The sequence below is a fragment of the Palaemon carinicauda genome, chromosome 42 (assembly GCF_036898095.1).
Source record: "Palaemon carinicauda isolate YSFRI2023 chromosome 42, ASM3689809v2, whole genome shotgun sequence".
Taxonomy (NCBI): Eukaryota; Metazoa; Arthropoda; class Malacostraca; order Decapoda; family Palaemonidae; genus Palaemon; species Palaemon carinicauda.
The window spans coordinates 7173040-7189477 of NC_090766.1; the positions used below are offsets into that span (position 1 = coordinate 7173040).

At 40.3% G+C, this 16438-nt stretch overlaps 1 protein-coding gene across 1 annotated transcript in view; it reads right to left on the reverse strand.

Annotated features, from left to right (window-relative positions):
* Positions 1-16438, reverse strand: part of LOC137633203 (ras GTPase-activating-like protein IQGAP3) — a 64938-nt gene that overhangs the window by 5282 nt on the left and 43218 nt on the right. The window contains exons 27-30 of the mRNA XM_068365364.1: positions 15800-15981; positions 13879-14011; positions 1959-2091; positions 146-340 (exon numbers count right to left, since the gene is read on the reverse strand). Of these exons, the coding sequence (XP_068221465.1) occupies positions 146-340; positions 1959-2091; positions 13879-14011; positions 15800-15981 (643 nt within the window). The remainder of the gene's footprint in view (positions 1-145; positions 341-1958; positions 2092-13878; positions 14012-15799; positions 15982-16438) is intronic.

The window sequence follows — 16438 nt, forward strand, 5'->3', positions numbered from 1 at the left end:
AAATAAATAAATTCCAATGCTCTTGAATATAAAATAAAGATTAAATACTGTATGTGATACCTTATGAAAAATTGCAGAGCAGCCTGCAGAACTTGTAACAAAAAAAGCAAGATAAAAAATTTATAAATGTGCACATATACACTACCTAGTCTCCGAGAGGAATGAGTTAGATCTGTTCAAAGTAGTTTGATTCTGCTTGGCTCGAAGTTCCTGATCTTTACGATTCTGTATAATGCTCCGGTACTTTTCCTCATGGTGAGACATTGTTGGGCCGCTCGATAACTCTCCAACAGTATTGCCATCTACACACTGCATTACATCCACTAACAACTGCTTTGTCCTACAAAAGATAAAAGTACATTATATAAGATGATGTTGCTGCCAAAAAGAAAAATAAAAACTTCAAGATGTCACATACCGTATATTTCCATGTATAAGATGACCCTTAAATCCTAAAATTCACCCCTGAACATTGGGGGTCGTCTTATACCACCGATACGAAAATCACACCTTGAATTCCAAGTGGTGTTTATTGGTAGGCTAGCCTAGGCCTCGGTACCATGACTGATGATAAAGGTAACCAACCCATAATTACCTTTCATATTATTGGCATTTCATGAAAAATAGCCTATTTGAGGAAATATTCCATAACAGTGAAATTAACTGTAATTAACTGTTATCTATGTGAGGCCATCTGACAAAATGTAAACAAGTTCTTGTTGCGTTCTCAGTAACCTTTAGTGTATCTTTCTTTTCTTTAAGCTTACGATAATTCTAATGGTATTGTTAACAACGTTAGAAATAAAATTTAGATTAGCATAATTATTTTTATCTAAAAATCCACCATGATTCAAATTATCCTTGCTCTTTCTCCAGTCTTGCACAATCTTTTCTGTCACTACATACTGTCATTAGCGGTAATTTGTTATTGTTAACTGAAAGCAAACTAAATGGTTTTTCAGTTATGCAACAAGTAGAAATTTTTAGGGATATGGCGAGTAAAATATTTATATCATCATCATCTTTACTAAAAGCTCTTAGTACCATTAGTTATTACTTGCATGTGTAAATGCATTTGCTTGTTCATTATGATCAGCGATGAAATAAGGACAAAACAATGTTTTCTGTTTTAGCTTTAGAACTTTTAGATGTCATTTTTAGGAAAAACATTATATAAAATTGCTCGTATTTCATTTATTCTGAATTTCTAAGGATAAAGTTAGTAAGACATTAATAATGTTATTATTACATTATCAATACTTGGTAAGATATCTGTTGCTGCAAATGCTAACTGATACGATGTGTAAATGTGTTAGTTTGTTCGTTATGATAGGCGATGAAACGTAATCAAAGTAACGGTTTCGGATTTAGGCGGCGTGGTTAGCAAAAGCATAATTTAAAATAATGTTCAATTCACTTTGGATTTCGAAGTATATAGCAAAAGCTAGCCTATACATTGATGGTATTGTAATTCATCAGTTGTCTTATACAGCAGATATGACCAAAATTCATTAAAATTTGTCCAAAGTTTTTACCTTGTCTTATCTAAAGGTTGTCTTATGCGTGGAAATAAATGATATGTTGAAGTTAGTGTAAATGACACTAAACCTTTTCAAAAGCTGCTGAATAGATTCATTTAAATACACTAGACCAGAACAGAACAAAATCTTAAAAACAGAATAGTACAGCCTAGACATCCACATTGCATTAATAACTGTTCATCAAATAAATCTACTGTCGACTATGCAGTATTTTAGGCATGTAGTTACAAAGTAATAAAGAGGAAAGCACAGGGAGAGCAAGTATATGTTACAGAAATTATAACTGATCAAAATAATCACACTTTTCAAAACAAGCAATGGCCTTAAATACATACCATGCACCAAGGGACACCAGTAGTGCATAGAATCAGGTGACTTTTGAAATGAACTACTATATACTTCTCTAATGTGACTCACCTATTAAACAACTTATTATTTGAATCTTTGGAATCCTTCTCTTCGGGCACTTCTGCTACTTCAAACTTATTAGTCAATGCCAAACAGACTTCCATTCTACCCAATGTTATTGAACCGGAACCTGTAACGGAATCTGAAATGTAAAAGAATATTGTTCGTTAAAAATAGTCTCAAATTTTAGTTATTCAAGCATTCATGTAAAACAGATACTACCAAACTTAATCAATAATTTTCCTAGTTGAAGATAAAGGAATCTAATAGCTGGACTTTGAGATCTTTAAATTGTCAGTACATAGAGTCTTCGGAGACACTTGTTTAACCCTGGATAGGTACGGTGGGTCGTTTGCGACCCCGAGCGTCAAAAAAAAACAGGTTTTTCTCACGTGACTCACCCCTGTGACTGAATTTGTGGGTGATCGACCTGCAGGAGGTGTCTCCCCTACACGCTCTAGTAGTGTCCAGATGTGCATTGCTGTAGCTGCACTCCTTCCCCGATTTCTGAGACGCGTCGGGGTCGTTCGCGTCCGAGTTTACCCTTCTGAGGTAGTTTGCATAATTATCAAAGTTATTACGTATTATGAAATTGTCGTAGAATGGTGCAACTTGTATAGGTTATCAGTTGTGGAAAGTCTTGGTGGATTGTTTGGCTACCATGTGCATGTTTTTTTTTTTAGTTAAAATGTCGTTCATCACCACAAGGACCATTTTACCGCGAGTGCCCCTTTTTCATTTTTTTTCATTTTTTTGCCAAGTCATTTTTCCGTAAGATATTGCCAAATAGTGTCGTAAAACTTTTGCTTGTTCAGTGTTGGAAAGTGTGTCTAGATGATCTGGCTACCCATGCATGACTTTGTTTTTGTCAGATACGACGTAGTTATTGGTATATTGGGTATTTAACTGCGGTTACCAATTTCTGTTTTTTTTTCAATATTTGTAAAAATTACTACGTAGTAAGGAATTGCCGTATATTATTCATTTTTTTTTTTCATGTTTATGTGTTAGAAAGTGTGCCTTGATGGTTGGGCTAACACGTGCATGTCTTTTTTTTTATCTGAGATGTCGTATATTAGAATGTCGGGCATTTTACCGCGAGTGTCCCTTTTTAATTTTTTTTAATTTTTTTGCCAAGTCATTTTTCCGTAAGATATTGCGAAATAGTGTCGTAAAACTTTTGCTTTTTTAATGTTGGAAAGTGTGTCTAGATGATCTGGCTACCCATGCGTGATTTTGTTTTTGTCAGATACGACGTAGTTATTGGTATATTGGGTATTTAACTGCGGTTGCCAATTTCTGTTTTTTTTTCAATATTTGTAAAAATTTACTACGTAGTAAGGAATTGCCGTATATTATTGATTTTTTTTTCATGTTTATGTGTTAGAAAGTGTGCCTTGATGGTTGGGCTAACACGTGCATGTCTTTTTTTTTTATCTGAGATGCCGTATATTAGAATGTTGGGCATTTTTCCGCGAGTGCCCCTTTTTATTTGTTTTGCATTTTTTTGCTTAGTCATGTTACCGTAAGGAATTGGCAAGTAGTGTCGCAAAACTTATATTTTTATAGTGTTGGAAAGTGTTTCTAGATGATCTGGCTACCCATGCCTATTTTTTTTTTAGCCAGATATGGCGTATATATAAGTATGTGTTCGATTTTCCTGTGATTGCCATTTTTTCGTTTTTTCCCATTTCTTTCAAAATTACTACGTACTAAGGAACTATCACAGAGTAATATTTCATTTATATGTTTATTTGTCGGAAGATATGCCTTGATGGTTTGCCTAGCACGTGGCTGAAATTTTTTTTTTCTGAAATGCCGTATATTAGAATGGCCATTTTTCCACGAGTGCCCCTTTTTATTTGTTTTGCATTTTTTTGCTTAGTCATGTTACCGTAAGGAATTGGCAAGTAGTGTCGCAAAACTTATATTTTTATAGTGTTGGAAAGTGTTTCTAGATGATCTGGCTACCCATGCCTATCTTTTTTTTAGCCAGATATGGCGTATATATAGGTATGTGTTCGATTTTCCGGTGATTGCCATTTTTTCGTTTTTTCCCAATTCTTTCAAAATTACTACGTACTAAGGAGTAATGATTCCTCTAGATGTTTATTTGTCGGAAAATTTTGTTTACTTTTTTTTTGATTGAATATCATCAAATTTTTTTAGCTAAAATATTGTTTTACATTTTTTTTTTCGATTTTATTTCCCTTCAAAAAAAATTTTTTGGGTCAGAATTTTAATTTTATAGTCGTAAAATAATCGACAATTATCCAGCAACCCACCATACAATTTTTATGCATATCAAAATAATAATTAGATTAGTAAATAACACCTTGAAATTGACATACCCTTCCTACATTTCAAGTGGCAGATTAGGGAGTCTGAGTCAGTGTGGTTGGCGGCCATTTTGTGGACATATCCGAAGCGTAAGCTGCCCTATCTATATATATTCTTGTTCCCTATAGAATTTATGATATTTTGGTATATTTTTACCTGCATAAATATCATATTATATATTAAATATATGTATTTTTTTTACGAAATTTCCAAGTACTCAAAAAATTACCTTTAGATATGGCCCCTGATATAAATGTAATTTACAAAATAATGAAGATTTTTTTACATATTTCTATTTTAGGATAACATATGTTTATTCCCTAAAAAAATTAGCCACTTCCTATTTCATTTGGGTACCCAAAAAAATTCATGAAATTTGGACAATTTTTTTTGGCCAAAAAAAGTTACCCTTTTTTTCTCATTTCAGATCTTCACCTCCATGGGTCTGACTTCATCCAAAATACATCAAGATGTGTCCTAAACATTCAAGAATCAATTCCTAAAAGGATTTGTGTATATATGTATAAACTTTTTTTTTATGAATTTTTATGTCAGGTCTTTTTTTTTTCTACTTAATTTTTTAAAATATTTATAATAAATAGTTTTTCTGCAGATGAGTAGTATTTATCTTTACAGTTGTTTTAAGCATTCATTGAAGTTTTTTTTGGCAAAAGAAAAAAGGAGGTTACTGCAAAAACTGATTTTTCAAGAATTTTTTTTGGCGTCGGGGTCGTTCGCGTCCGAGTATACCCTTAAAGGGGTGTCCGAGGACCGTACCTATCCAGGGTTAAGAACAGAGGCCACTTGCCTTGGAGCAAACTAGTTAAGTCTGAGAAAACGCTTCAAAATTTCAGGTCAATAAGGTTTGACTATGTAAAAACGGATGTCTGCCTAACTTCGTGTTAGGACAAAACTATCACTTTGGTCTTAATTTACCTAATTCCAACTCTTTGCACCTACAACAAGAACACATTTGAATTCAAAATGGAATTTCCTTTTGATATACTTAGTAGTGGAAAACTTGTTCTAAGTTTTATGGGAAATTATTTATAACCCAAAAATCATAGAAAACATCCTTACATCGTTCCGAATTAAATTTGAAAAAGATAAATTTTTGTTTGGGGTAGAAGTCCCCCTCAATCGCTATAATCCTTCAGTACTATATAAGAATAAACCACGAACTATGAAAATCTCAAGAACTAATATGTAACCACGAAACATTCGAAGAGTGGCTATGCAACACAATCATATATACAGTAGTATTTTTAGCAGTTTCTCAAAATCTAAAATAAATTCTTAAAAATGTTATTTTCATTAGTAAAATAAATTTTTGAATATACTTACCCGATAATCATGTAGCTGTCAACTCCGTTGCCCGACAGAAATCTACGGACGGGATACGCCAGCGATCGCTATACAAGAGGGGGGTGTACTCACCAGCGCCATCTGTGGTCAGGTACTGCAGTACTTCTTGTCAACACCACCTCAATTTTTCCTCGGTCCACTGGTTCTCTATGGGGAGGAAGGGTGGGTCAATTAAATCATGATTATCGGGTAAGTATATTCAAAAATTTATTTTACTAATGAAAATAACATTTTTCAATATTAATCTTACCCGATAATCATGTAGCTGATTCACACCCAGGGAGGTGGGTGAAAACCAGTGTACAAGTTAATCAAGAAGCTAAGTATCCCGTATTTCATATTATCAGTTATTCAAAATAACAAATGAAATTATAAGTACCTGGTAAGGAAGTCGACTTGAACCATTACTCTGCCTTTAATAAGTACGTCTTCCTTACTGAGCGCAGCGGTCCTCTTAGGAGGCTGAACAACTCTAAGGTGCTGAAGTATAAAGGGCTGCAACCCATACTAAAGGACCTCAACACAACCTCTAACCTAGGCGCTTCTCAAGAAAGAATTGACCACCCGCCAAATCAACAAGGATGCGGAAGGCTTCTTAGCCCACCGTAACAACCCAAAACAACAATAAAAGCATTCAAGAGAAAGGTTAAAAAAGGTTATGGGATTAAGGGAATGTAGTGGTTGAGCCCTCACCTACTACTGCACTCGCTGCTACGAATGGTCCCAGGGTGTAGCAGTTCTCGTAAAGAGACTGGACATCTTTGAGATAGAATGATGCAAACACTGACTTGCTCCTCCAATAGGTTGCATCCATAATACTCTGCAGAGAACGGTTCTGTTTGAAGGCCATCGAAGTAGCTACAGCTCTCACTTCGTGGGTCCTTACCTTCAGCAAAGCAAGGTCTTCATCCTTCATGTGAGAATGAGCTTCTCTAATCAGAAGCCTTATGTAGTAAGAAACTGCGTTCTTGGACATAGGCATCGAAGGTTTCTTGATGGCACACCATAAGGCCTCTGATTGCCCTCGTATAGGCTTAGACCTTTTAAGATAGTACTTTAGAGCTCTGACAGGGCAAAGAACTCTCTCTAGTTCGTTACCCACCATGTTGGAAAGGCTAGGAATTTCGAACGATCTAGGCCAAGGACGTGAAGGAAGTTCATTTTTTGCCAAAAAACCGAGCTGTAAGGAACATGTAGCTGTTTCAGATGTGAATCCTATGTTCCTGCTGAAGGCGTGAACCTCACTAACTCTTTTGGCTGTTGCAAGGCAGACGAGGAAAAGAGTTTTGAGAGTAAGGTCTTTGAAAGAGGCTGACTGGAGAGGTTCAAATCTAGGTGACATAAGGAACCTTAAGACTACGTCTAGATTCCAGCCTGGAGTGGACAAGCGACGTTCTTTAGAGGTTTCAAAAGACCTAAGGATGTCCTGTAGATCCTTGTTGGAGGAAAGATCCAAGCCTCTGTGGCGGAAAACTGCTGCCAACATACTTCTGTACCCCTTGATCGTAGTAGCCGAAAGAGATCTAACATTCCTAAGATGTAACAGGAAGTCAGCAACTTGGGTTACAGAGGTACTGGTAGAGGAAACTGCATTGGCTCTGCACCAGCTTCGGAAGACTTCCCACTTGGATTGATAGACTCTGCGAGTGGATAACCTCCTTGCTCTGGCAATCGCTCTGGCTGCCTCCTTCGAAAAGCCTCTAGCTCTAGAGAGTCTTTCGATAGTCTGAAGGCAGTCAGACGAAGAGCGTGGAGGCTTGGGTGTACCTTGTTTACGTGAGGTTGACGTAGAAGGTCCACTCTTAGAGGGAGAGTCCTGGGAACGTCGACCAGCCATTGCAGTACCTCTGTGAACCATTCTCTTGTAGGCCAAAGGGGAGCAACCAGCGTCAGCCGTGTCCCTTCGTGAGAGACGAACTTCTGAAGAACCCTGTTGATGATCTTGAACGGCGGGAATGCATACAGGTCGAGGTGGGACCAATCCAGCAGAAAAGCATCCACGTGAACTGCTGCCGGGTCTGGGATCGGGGAACAGTACAATGGGAGCCTCTTGGTCATCGAGGTAGCGAACAGATCTATCGTTGGCTGACCCCACAAGGCCCAAAGCCTGTTGCACACGTTCTTGTGAAGGGTCCATTCTGTGGGGATGACTTGACCCTTCCTGCTGAGGCGATCTGCCGAGACATTCATATTGCCCTGAATGAATCTCGTTACCAGCGTGAGTTTTCGACTTCTTGACCAAATGAGGAGGTCCCTTGCTATCTCGAACAGCTTCCTCGAATGAGTCCCTCCCTGCTTGGAGATGTACGCCAAGGCTGTGGTGTTGTCGGAGTTCACCTCCACCACCTTGTTTAGCAGGAGGGACTTGAAGTTCATTAAGGCCAGATGTACTGCCAACAACTCCTTGCAATTGATGTGAAGCGTTTCCTGTTCCCTGTTCCATGTCCCCGAGCATTCCTGTCCGTCCAAGGTCGCGCCCCAGCCCGAGTCTGATGCGTCCGAGTAGAGATGAAGATCGGGGGTCTGAACAGCTAAAGAGAGACCCTCCTTGAGAAGGATGTTGCTCTTCCACCACATTAGAGTAGTCCTCATCTCTTTGGTAACAGGAATAGAGACCGCCTCGAGCGTCATATCCTTGTCCCAGTGAGCTGCTAGATGGTACTGAAGGGGGCGGAGGTGGAGTCTCCCTAACTCGGTGAACAGGGCTAACGATGACAGAGTCCCTGTTAGACTCATCCACTGTCTCACCGAGCATCTGTTCTTCTTCAGCATGCTCAGGATGCACTCTAGGGCTTGGTTGATTCTTGGGGCTGACGGAAAAGCCCGAAAAGCCTGACTCTGAATCTCCATTCCCAGGTAAACGATGGTTTGGGAAGGAACAAGCTGGGACTTCTCTAAATTGACCAATAGACCCAGTTCCTCGGTCAAATCCAAAGTCCATCTGAGACTCTCCAGACAGCGACGACTTGTGGGGGCTCTTAAAAGCCAGTCGTCTAAATAAAGGGAGGCTCTGATGTCCGCCAAGTGGAGGAATTTCGCAATATTCCTCATCAGTCGCGTAAACACCAGAGGTGCCGTGCTTAGGCCAAAACACAGGGCTTGGAATTGGTACACAACCTCTCCAAAGACGAATCTCAGAAAAGGTTGGGAGTCTGGATGGATGGGAACGTGAAAGTAGGCGTCTTTCAGATCCAACGAGACCATCCAGTCCTCCTGCCTGACCGCTGCTAGGACCGACTTCGTCGTCTCCATAGTGAACGTCTGCTTGGTGACATAAGCATTGAGCGCACTGACGTCCAGCACCGGTCTCCAACCTCCTGTCTTCTTGGCCACCAGGAAGAGACGGTTGTAAAAGCCCGGGGATTGATGATCCCGGACTATCACCACTGCCTCCTTCTGTAACAGGAGCGACACCTCTTGATGTAACGCTAGCCTCTTGTCCTTTTCCTTGTAGTTGGGAGAGAGGTTGATGGGAGAAGTGGTCAGAGGGGGATTGCGGCAGAACGGAATTCTGTAACCCTCCCTTAGCCACTTGACAGACTGAGCGTCTGCACCTCTTCTTTCCCAGGCTTGCCAGAAGGTCTTGAGTCTGGCTCCTACAGCTGTCTGGAGAGGAGGAGAGTCAATGCTTGCTTTTCGTGGACTTGGCACCCTTCTTGGACCTGCCCGTGACCGTCTGGGCGGGTACTTCCTCGGCTGGGGGCTCTGCCACGAAAGGGCGGAATAAATCTGGTAGCAGGTGTATCAGCCACTGGGGTGCGGTAAGTTCTCGGTACTGAAGGTACAACCTTAGCCTTGCGTGCTGAAGAGGCCACGAGGTCATGCGTATCCTTCTGTATAAGAGCTGCAGCCATCTCTTTGACTAGATCCTCAGGAAACAGGAACTTGGAGAGAGGAGCAAATAGTAACTGTGACCTCTGGCAAGAGGTGACACCAGTAGAAAGGAAGGTGCAAAGTTGTTCCCTTTTCTTGAGGACTCCCGAGACAAAAATAGAAGCAAGTTCGCCAGAACCATCGCGAATTGCTTTGTCCATACAGGACATGATCAGCATGGCCGAGTCTTTGTCAGAAGGGGCAGTCTTCTTGCTCAAGGCCCCCAGGCACCAGTCGAGGAAATTAAAAATTTCAAAGGCGCGAAAGACTCCCTTCAAGAAGTGGTCCAGATCAGAAAAGGTCCAGCAGACCTTAGAGCGTCTCATAGCTGATCTACGGGGAGAGTCAACCAAACTTGAGAAGTCAGCCTGGGCAGAGGCAGGGATCGCCAAGCCTGGTTCCTCTCCCGTGGCATACCAGACGCCCGACTTAGAAGTCAGCTTAGGAGGAGGAAACATAAAAGACGTCCTTCCCAGTTGCTGCTTGGACTGCAACCAATCCCCTAAAATTCTCAAAGCTCTCTTTGATGATCTAGCGAAGATAAGCTTAGTGTAGGCAGACTTAATAGGCTGCATGCCTAGAGAAAACTCGGATGGAGGAGAACGAGGGGTAGCAGAAACAAAGTGTTCAGGGTATAACTCTCTGAACAGCGTCAGGACCTTACGAAAGTCAATGGAGGGTGGCAACGACTTGGGTTCCTCCACATCAGAAGAAGGATCATCCAGGTGAGCAGCTTCATCCTCAGAAACCTCATCACCTGAGGGTTGAGAAGCGAGAGGTAACGATAAAGCGGTATGCTGAATGGTTGAATCCTGAAGAACGGGTGCATGCGCACTTGCGGATTCATCATCAAGTCTCTGCTGAAGAGGATGAGGGCTGGCAATGACAAAGTCATGAGGCTGGGATGAAGGAGGTTCTGCGGGGGTCTGAGGAGCAAGTGAGGTGAGAAGCGAATGCTATAAGGCATGAGGCTCATGCTGCATAGACTGCGGTTCATGTTGAATGGGAAGAGGCTCATGCTGCGAAGAATGCGGTTGCTGCATGCGTTGAGGTGGCTGCCTCATAGCATGAGGCTCCTGCCTCAAGAGCTGCGCCTGCCTCAAGGGTTGAGGAGGTGGCTGCGCAGAGAGAGGCTCTTGCCTCAAGAGTTGAGGTTCTTGCCTCAAGAGTTGAGGTTCTTGCCTCGAGAGTTGAGGTGCTTGCCTCGAGAGTTGAGGTTCTCGCCTCAAGAGTTGAGGTTCTTGCCTCAAGAGTTGAGGTGGCTGCCGCAAGAGTTGAGGTTGCTGCCTCAAGAGTTGAGGTTGCTGCCTCAAGGATGGTGGAGGTTGCCGCAACGCAAGAGGTTGCTGCCTCGAGGATGGAGGAGGTTGTCGCAACGCATGAGGCTCCTGCCTCAAGGGTAGAGGAGGTTGCTGCAAAGCATAAGGCTCCTGCCTCAAGTGTTGAGGAGGTTGTCGCATAGTAAGAGGCTCCTGCCTCAAGGAAAGTGGAGGTTGCTGCACAGCGCTGGTATCTGGCAACTCCCAATGCGGCAGCTCACGCATGGAGGCAGGTTGAGGAACCTCAACATCATACGTCTGGCAGGTTGGACTGCGCAGAGGTGGAGGAGCGCTCGCAGGAGGAGGTGTGCTAACCTTCTCTGCCTGAAACTCCTGCATCAACACCGCAAGCTGCGACTGCATAGTCTGCAGCATAGCCAACTTGGGATCAACAGAAGTTGGGGCAGAGGCCTGTTGAGGCATCGCTTTACCTCTCTTAGGAGGTGTGCAGCCATCAGATGACTGCGGCGAGTCCGAACTAGCCCAGTGGCTACATCTGGGCTGTTGGACTCGCTCGGTCTGGACCTTACGCTTAAGAGGCCTTGAGACCTGGGTCCAGCGTTTCCTCCCGGAAACTTCTTCCGCAGACGAGGAAATTAAGGGCTCAATCGTCTGAGAGTGGAAGTGACGATCTCTATAAGATACGCCCGCAACCACTGAGGATACTACTGTGCGCCGATCAAGGCCTGCCGAACCCTTTTGCCCTTCGACATTGCTTCTCCCCTGGGCTTGGGAGCTTGCAAGAGGTCCCGGACTGGGAGGACGACTGGCACGCACAGAAGTATCCTCATGCGCAACACTGACACTGACACTAGGCACAGCACTGGCACTACCACTTCCCACTGCACTTTTCACTTTAAGTTCCTTGACATCTGCCAAGAGAAACTTGTGGTCACTCACTACAGACTCCACCTTATCACCTAAAGCCTGAATGGCACGTAACACATCCGACATATCAGGCTGAGCACTAGTAATAGGTTCGGGGGTCACCACTACAGGGGAAGGAAAAGGTTGAGGATCATGGGGGGAGGAATAAACCAAAGAGCGAGAAGAACTCCTCCTAACTCTCTCCCTCTCTAACTTAGCCGTATACTTGAGGAATTCATTAAAATCGAATTCCGAAAGCCCGGCACATTCCTCACATCGATCTTCCAACTGACAGGATTTTCCCCTACAGTCGGAACAAACGGTGTGAGGATCAACCGAGGCCTTCGGAAGACGCCTATTACAAGTCCTAACACTACATCGTCTTTGTCTAGGAGCTTGAGAATGGTCGGACATCTTGAATCAGAGAACAGTCAAGGGGGGTTTCCAAATTAAAGCAAAGATCGTTATACCATTAATCAAAATCAATCCAAAAGCTATCTAAGCTAAGGGAAAAGCTTCCTGTATAGCGAAAGCTAAATTTCAGAGCAATACTTCACCAAAACCGTGAACAAAGACTCCAAAATCAAGAGCGTATCCATGTAGGTGTTGCCGGCGGCACGACAGAGGAAAAATTGAGGTGGTGTTGACAAGAAGTACTGCAGTACCTGACCACAGATGGCGCTGGTGAGTACACCCCCCTCTTGTATAGCGATCGCTGGCGTATCCCGTCCGTAGATTTCTGTCGGGCAACGGAGTTGACAGCTACATGATTATCGGGTAAGATTAATATTGAAAAATACTTCGTCTAACTTTTTTTTCCATGACATATTCTTGGGATTAGTTTCTCAAACTAAAGCGATTGCAACTCTTTACCAAATCTACTCTTGGCAGTGTCGGCAATATAGTCTACCTAGCTGAGAATTGTATAGTATTATACTTCTGTCAAAGGCTCTTTCCTTACCAACCATGTTGCCAAGTAAAAGAATTGAGAAGATCCACCTTTATTATCGTACACCAAAAAATCTGAATCAGCATAAGAAATAGTCAATGCTTTTTCCTTGGAGCAAAAAAAAAATATATATATATATATATATACATATATATATATGCTAAAAATCTTTGTCAAACCATATTAAACTAAAATTCTTATAATCATGATTATTACTATTATCATTATTATTGCTTGCAAAGCTTTAACCCTAGTTGGAAAAGCAGGATACTAAACAGGGTTCCAACAGAGAAATAGCCCAGTGAAGAAAGGAAACGGAAAAATAAGATATTTTAAGAACAGTAACAACATAAAAATAATTATTTCCTATATAAACTAGGAGAGGTGAATGCTCGAGTGCTTGAACAAGGATTGAAACTGGTAGATGAGAATGACCATGAATGGGAGGGAAATCAGTTGTTGTTTGCGAATGATACTGTAATGGTTGCAGACGCGGAAGAAAAGCTTGGCCTCTTAGTGACAGAATAATGTGGGAGGGTGGGCTGTGCCACCCTAGCAGTACCAGCCGAACTTGGCCGAGTCCCTTGTCAGGCTGGGAGGAACATAAGAGAGGAGACGTCCCCTTTTTTGTTTCTTCTGTTTGATGTCGGCTACCCCCCAAAATTGGGGGAAGTGCCTTGGTATATGTATATATGATAAACTATAAAAACTTTAACAAAATAAGAGGAAGAGAAAGAAGATACAGTACAATAGTGTGCCTGAGTGTACCCTCAAAGCTATCTTTTGGAATAAACTAATGACAAACTCAAAATACACAGAGAACTGGTTAAGAACAACCAAGAAAGTCTGAATAATTAGCTGCAATTTAGTCTTGGTAATATCTATAACAATAAAATAATTCTTAATTGATCGATTTCTCACACTTGATCCGTCACAAAATTCAAGGAATTTGATATGACAGTCCATTAAGTGAAATCTTAAGACTTTCTCCCCTAAAATTTAATGCTTAGTAAATAAAATACCACTTTTATCAATTTGTGTATCATTCATACAATGAACAGCAACTGAAAAAGTGCCAAGCTTTTGATTTTTTCTACTGTTCACACTGAAAAGTACTATATTTTTTCCTCTTGTGTATAATATGCAACTGACAGCTATAAGGCTAAAGGTAAAAAGCAAAGGTGCAAGTACTTCAAACTTTAAAAGAAATACTTACCCACAACTCCCACCAGAGAATTAACAGAAGGTCGTTCTCCAAGGTCAGAAAGCAAGACATGTAAACGGTCATTGCTATCAGGTGCCAATATCTCCTCATGATCTAATAACAGTTGATGAGTTTCACATATTTCCTGCAAGGATTATTACAGCATGAATGATAATTTCTAGGGCTACCTTGGTTGTTACAAATTGGTAGAAACTCAAAAAAAAATCTACTCCATTCATCTCGTTATGTGATAACCATAGCAATATTATTCTTGTGTATAAAATGTCTATAAATCTATAAACAAAAACTGCCAAAAGACAAGTCCATATCTATAAAACTTCTTTGAAAATTATCGTAACCAAATTAGCATAGCATTAACATTTCAAGTTAGAAAAAGATATATTTTTGCCACCCTTACCCTGCCTCATGGACATTTCTGAATTATAAATTGATCTAGTATTTTATCTGTATTTTCACTCGAGCAATTGACAGTAACACATTATCATCAATTTTATCTGATGTCCCTGTAACATGAAAATGGTCACTATACACAAAGAGCTTCATCTATGCAGGAGGAAGGAAGTCTTCTAGTACTGCAAAGAACTTTAGCATGACGTACAACCCTTAAGCTTTCTGTGACAAGACTACAGTTCCATTGCAGTAAGAATAATTCTTAGGAGGGTTTATGGATCATAGGCAGGTAAGAGTGGAACAGTTGCCGATATATTCGTTAGGATTTAAAATCTGTCCAGGATTTCCTTTCCTCTGAAGATTAGACTAGATAACCAATAGAATGTACATTTCCAAAGATCTTGTCTTTGTCTGCACAAAAAAGGTCTTGGTTTGATAATTATTTAATATAGACAATAATAAATTAGTGGTTCTGAAGTGACCAAGTTTTGCAAACACCATGATCAATGATGGTTAATCGAGCCATTCCTCAATACAAAAATTTCTTTTATTTTACTTATGGGTTCAACTTAAGATACATCATCAAGCAATCCCTTTCCACTTGTCCCATGGTTCCGTAAGTACCATGATGCCCTGTCTATTCTAAGGTCAAATATTCCCCCAATAGATGATGTTGCTCCTTCCTCTCTTTCCGATACAATTTTCTTATAATTTAAGTAATTGGAAATCCCTTATGAAAATTAATTTTATAGTAATCTTTAGCATCTTTAATGAAAACATCCATTATGTTTAACCCATCATAGAATAAAGTTTAACCCTACAGTTCTTTGGCCTCTTAACCAAACTCATTCTTTTTGTTTCCTTTCAAGTCGCCATAACATCATTTATTTGAAACTACTTTTAGTAAAATCATTGATATTATAACCACTGTCTTCTTAAAAACATTATGGTACTTTGCCACTACCATATTCATTGTCAAGTGCAGTGAGGTAGCAGTCAATTAAAATATGCTTTGATGATATCTAAGATTTGTGTGACATGACCTGTCTCCGTAAAAAGACAAGGAAATTGAGTTTTCTGAAGAATACTAACACGTTCAATGTCTTAGTATTTTCTTAGATACCAGGAAATAATGAAAAAAAAATATTTTAATCTGCATTTTCTTCATCATAGACTAACTGCTATTAACTTCTCTGGCATGAAGCTGAAATGATAAGTATCAATTATCTGGAGTATAAATTTTCTCTAAGCTTCTCCATAATTTTTCAAAATTTATAAGGCCAAAAACAATTTCTAGTAAGAGATGTTAGACAGCTTGCTAATAGACCAAAATAGAAATGATGAAAGCTATAAGACAAGAGCTATGCACATTGCTTAGAGGATGTCACAAAAGCTTCTAGTTCCTTCAACTGACATGCAAGACCCTTAAAGGTCTTCGATCAAAAGGCCTCCCAACCTCATCTGTGGGGGGGAGTCAAGACACTCCCTCTGCAAAATGTATGAGAAAATCCACATAAGATACCTGAACACTGATGTATATTGTTGGTTTCACAATGAGTGTTGCCTCAGAGTACTGATTGACATTGTAAACAGTTTCTGGTTCTTCCACCTCGCAGCACTGTCTAAAGAATGCCTTGAACTTCTCATGGCACTCAACAATAAAAGGATTCAGGCAAGTGAGATGAGAAGCCTCATCAGCAAAACCTGTCAAAAAGGATACAATATTGGAACTGCTTTCAAACTGACAATTTATATTAGACTTGAAAATTATAAAATAAAATTTGAACCCCTTAAAGAGTCAATGACCCATCTAAAGGATAAATTTGTTATTACAATTCATTAACAGACTTAATGATATCATTAAGCCTTTACAAACTTTTATGTACATGTAATCTTCCCAATTATCATCAGAATTAGCATTCATTCATTACTCCAGTTTTCTAAATTTCTGCAAATTTATCAAATGGTTTTAACACTTCCTCTAGGATTAAACCCAACTAATTTTTTATTCCATGCTTCCATTAGCCTCTGTACATAAAGATAAAAAAAAAACCATTCCACTGGATCTTGTTTGGATAAAAACAATGCAAAGTTTAATACATACCTTTACATCTATTTGATTAGAAAACTTAAGAGGTAATTACGTTTTGAATAAAACCGA